The sequence below is a fragment of the Triticum urartu genome, chromosome 1A (assembly GCF_056163025.1).
Source record: "Triticum urartu cultivar PI428250 chromosome 1A, HENAU_Tu73, whole genome shotgun sequence".
Classification (NCBI taxonomy): domain Eukaryota; kingdom Viridiplantae; phylum Streptophyta; class Magnoliopsida; order Poales; family Poaceae; genus Triticum; species Triticum urartu.
The window spans coordinates 217582772-217587312 of NC_141873.1; the positions used below are offsets into that span (position 1 = coordinate 217582772).

The 4541-nt window shown below is 42.5% G+C and overlaps 1 protein-coding gene across 1 annotated transcript; it reads right to left on the bottom strand.

The window, feature by feature from the left end:
- Positions 1-1773: 1773 nt before the first annotated feature.
- LOC125553787 (ras-related protein RGP2) lies at positions 1774-4126 on the bottom strand. The gene is made up of 2 exons (XM_048717490.2): positions 3771-4126; positions 1774-2546 (listed from the first exon to the last, which is right to left on the bottom strand). The coding sequence occupies exons 1-2, from the start codon at positions 3933-3935 to the stop codon at positions 2058-2060; spliced, it is 654 nt and encodes a 217-aa protein (XP_048573447.1). The 5' UTR covers positions 3936-4126; the 3' UTR covers positions 1774-2057.
- Between the last annotated feature and the right edge of the window lie 415 nt (positions 4127-4541).

Below are 4541 nucleotides of genomic sequence, written 5' to 3' on the forward strand. Positions count from 1 at the left end.
CGTTCGCTAGTCCATCATGGGAAGACCCAAGATGCATACCAAATTTTGATGGGAGTCCGAGCTATAACAACAAACTATGTTATTGCCCAATCCTCCAAGGCAACAAATAGAATAGAGGGATGGACGAGACCCCCTCTAGGTTTTGTGAAATTAAATGTCGATGCTTCTTTCGATCAAGACATGCTTAGAGGCACAGCGGGAGCTATACTTAGAGGTGATAAAGGAAGATTTATTGTTGGAGGGAATTGGAAGATGGATTGGTGTGCAGATGTCTTAACAGCGGAAGCCATGGCACTACATTTTGTCTTATTACTTGCACAAAAGGCGGGAAGCAACCGACTTGTTGTTAACTCCGACAATATGGAAGTAATTGACACGATAAAGAATGGAGGACATATAGTGGGAGCGGCGGCAACTGTGTTTGATGATTGTTATTTTATGGTTTGTGATTTTCCGTTAGTTAGATTTGAACATTGTAATAGGAAGGCAAATAAACTAGCTCATGAAATTGCTAGAGTAACTAAATTTTCTGAGACAAGGGATTGGTTTGAGGAACCTTTGAACGATATTGTAAATTTTCTTATAGACGATGTAACCATTATTACTAATAAATAAAGAGGATGTTTTACTTTCAAAAAAAACATGATAAGTATTGCAGTTAGAACCAAGATTGGGAAAACTTGTATAAGAATAAGTAGCACTCGTCAGAGTAAATACCACTTGTATAACTTCATGTTCCCAAAGAAATCAACTAAAGAATATTCAATAAGATCTCAATAAGATTTTTCTCCGCTTATAGGTTTCCTCTCCCTTGAATCATTATTGGGGGCAAGTTAAGAGGTAAGAGAAAACCAGAAAAGCTAAAGCAAGAATGAGTGCTTCTCCCCTAAATCTTGAAACATATGGCTCCCCCCTTAAATTCCTCTTTACAAAAAAAATATGCCTTAGGCGTTTACACCAATTGAGGATATAACATTCCTCTCCAATAGATAATCAAGCCCCCATCTCCTTAGGATTTGGAAAGAACAACCCTTACTACTCTTTTCCTCTTGTCGACCTTGTATTCTTGTGGATCTCATATGTTATTCCAGTGGATGTGTGATTGAACTTATCTTGGAGTGTTCCCCTTGGTGATTTGTGTGTTCACCTTGAATCCCCTCCAAGTTATGAAAGATGAGGCCACCTAGGGTTCTACTGTACATCAACCTGCCTTTTAACTTTTAGGCACTCTCTTGTCACAAAAAACGCCGGAAGTTTGGTGACATTCATCTATCGAGCTTTGATCTGACCCTTGCATCTTCATCGATATCACCATCCATTTGCAACATTGCAACCAAATATCTTTGGTGTCCTTCTAAGATACCGCTTGTCGGCTGCCTTCTACTCCCTCCGTTCTAAAATACTTGACTTTCATTTGTCCAAAAATAAATGTACCTATATACTAAAACATGTCTAGATACATCTATATTTTGACAAATGAAAGGCATGTATTGTGGAACGGAGGGAGTAATACTGAAACCACGCCTCATATTACTAATTCAAATCATACCACAATATTCAGAAATTTCCAACGAAGGTTGTATAATGCGCCAACAACTCATAGGACCACCAGTACGTAATACTTTACTTCTCCAAAGACAGAAGTAGCATAACTAGTTAGCAAACAAAAAGAAAGCAAATAAAAAATATAAACCAAGAAGGGTTTAACGAAACTTGTTTTGGGTCCTATAAAGTATGATGTATAATCCGACATATATTGTAGTACTCCATCCGTAAAGAAATATAAGAGTGTTAGATCATTAAAGTAGTGATATAAGCGCTCTTATATTGTTTACAGAGGTAGTATAATGTAACTTTCATAGCGGAAAATGGAACAGAATCCTAATACACACATCTAACTTCCAGAAATGCTGAACAAACTGCCCCTACGGCAGTGTACTCCAGGATGTTTGCGCAACAGAGAAACAAAAGGAGTAGAAATGCCTTCGCACCAGTTCAACTAAGCTGCTCTGCTGCTGATTCCCGCTCCCGATTCTCTACGGTATGATGTCTACATTTCAAGTATTGCAGCATGCCTTCTTTGAGTTCCCGGTAGTACTGTCAATGCTGATGGTTTTACCCTGGGAAGGCAATGGAACAGCTGCTGCTGCTGCTTCTTTGGCGGCCAGTGCTTTCTTGTTGACAATACCATAGACCTCTGTGATGATAGTCTGAAAGGCTTCTACCACATTTACAGCCTCCATAGCTGATGTCTCAAGGAAAAACAGGCCCTCCTTTTCAGCCAGTGCCTTGCCTTGATCTTCAGAGACAGCTCTTAGATGTGTCAGGTCAGACTTGTTACCGACCATCATGATGACAATGCTGGAGTCAGCATGATCACGGAGCTCACGCAGCCACCTATTAACATTGTCAAAGCTCTGCTTCTTTGTGATGTCATATACAAGGAGAGCCCCTACAGCGCCCCGGTAATATGCGCTTGTAATTGCACGGTACCTCTCCTGACCAGCTGTGTCCCAGATCTGAGCCTTTATTGTTTTTCCCTCCATCTGTTAACAACACCATTCACAATCAGACGTCAAAAAGTAGCTGGACCAGTGAGTCCATGGCTTCCAACACAAACTATCTTCTGAAGTAGAAGAAAGATAATAGATTGAGAGTAACTGATGAGCTAAATCCACAGGAAAAGTGGCACTGCTGTTGCACTAAAAAGGAGGCTGTTAAATGCCACAATTATAACAATAATTGTACTTCCTCCAATTTTATATACAAGGTCACAAACTCATATTACATGTACCAAGGTAAAATTTAATATGTGCTTTGCAAGTCAACCTTTCTTTTTGTTTACTGGGATAATTAATACGCCACATGCATGCAAAGAAGGAATAGTTGTGTGTTATTATGACTGCATGAGTGCAAGTATTAAATAAGTTACTAATACAAGGAAATATCATTAATTTTGGCCTGATTACTATTGGTGGCCTTGTATAGATGCAAAATGTACATTCCAAAGTGGCCTTGTATACTAAATGGAGGGATGGCAACAACAACAACAACAACAACAACAACAACAACAACAACAACAACAATTTGAATGATTTGAAGATTGCTCACGACACCTGCAGCGTGGTGAGAATAACAACAATGATAATGGCAATGCATAAGGAAGACAATAGAGATGACAGGTTTTGTTTCACCTAACCCTGGAAGACAGAACAGACAGGTTTGTTTCACCTAACCCTGGAAGACAGAACAGACAGGATGCCACATTAAGAAAAAAGTGGCTGCAGCTCGCAATCAACCTAACAATCAGTCCATCAACATCCTAATGATGTGATCCAAGGGGAACCAGGCGAATCTAGCATCCAAAAAAGAACTCTTAAACGTAATGGAGGTTAGAACAACGTCTAACAACTAGTCTGATGAATAAGGGAAGACGAATGACAACTACAGTAATTCAATGCGTTTGCTATTTGTGAAGCAGAGTTTGTTCCTAATGATCCACCTAAGAAGATTTGATAGAACATGCTGAAGTCTCAAACGAGCCAGCCATCCTTCCGTCCGAGAACCAAAAACTCGTGAGAAACGAGCAAGTTTGATGGTGGCAACAAACGCCGTCACCGAGATAACTTTCCCCATTCGCCACAACAGGATCAAGAGGACCATGATCCGGTGTGTCATCATCGGTCCGAGGCCATACAAAAAACGCACGCACGCGTGTCGAACATCTTCCGGTTAGATATAGCAGAAATGCGAGGGGAGAGAATGCGGACCTGCAAGGACTTGGTGGCGAACTCCACGCCGATGGTGGACTTGGAGTCGAGGGAGAAGTGGTTGCGGGTGAATCGGGAGAGTATGTTGGACTTGCCGACGCCGCTATCCCCGATGAGCACCATCTTGAACAGGTAGGAGTACTCGTGATCCACCCGTCCGCTCATCTCTTCTCCCCACCTTCTACTCTGAGACCAAAAAATAAATTTCTTCTTCCCAAATGAAAATCAAGCGAGCGTGGATCCCCTTCTTGGTTGGGAGGAGAGAAAGACGAAGGAGATTTTAGAGGGTGGCGAATGAGGAGAAAAGTAGGGAGGAGTGGTGGCCTGACCGGGGTGGCTGGCCTGGTGGGTGGGAGAGCACTCCCTCAACTAACCCAACGAAAACCTATCTATGATTGAAGGGACCGTGGTATCCCAGTCTATCGGATTTCAAAGTCTTGATGCTTGCATTATTTTTAGATTTATTTCAGAATTTTTGACGATGCGCTTTCAGTGAGAGGAGACATTCCCGCCGACAACGAGGCACATGTGTGTGTGCCTGTACTGATGTTCAAAAAAAAGTCGAGGGTTGATATACGGTCGTGGTTTTGACACATGTAGATGTATCAGTTTCCATCACACACTCGACCCCCGTGTCGCCCTCCTCTAGAAACCCCAGATCCACCGTCGTCCCACCTCCTTCTCCCCTCCCCCTCCCCCCTCGCCGTCACCTGAGGGGCTCACCGGCCAAGCCTGGCCGGCTCCAAGGATGGCATCGGCGGAGCGTTCTCC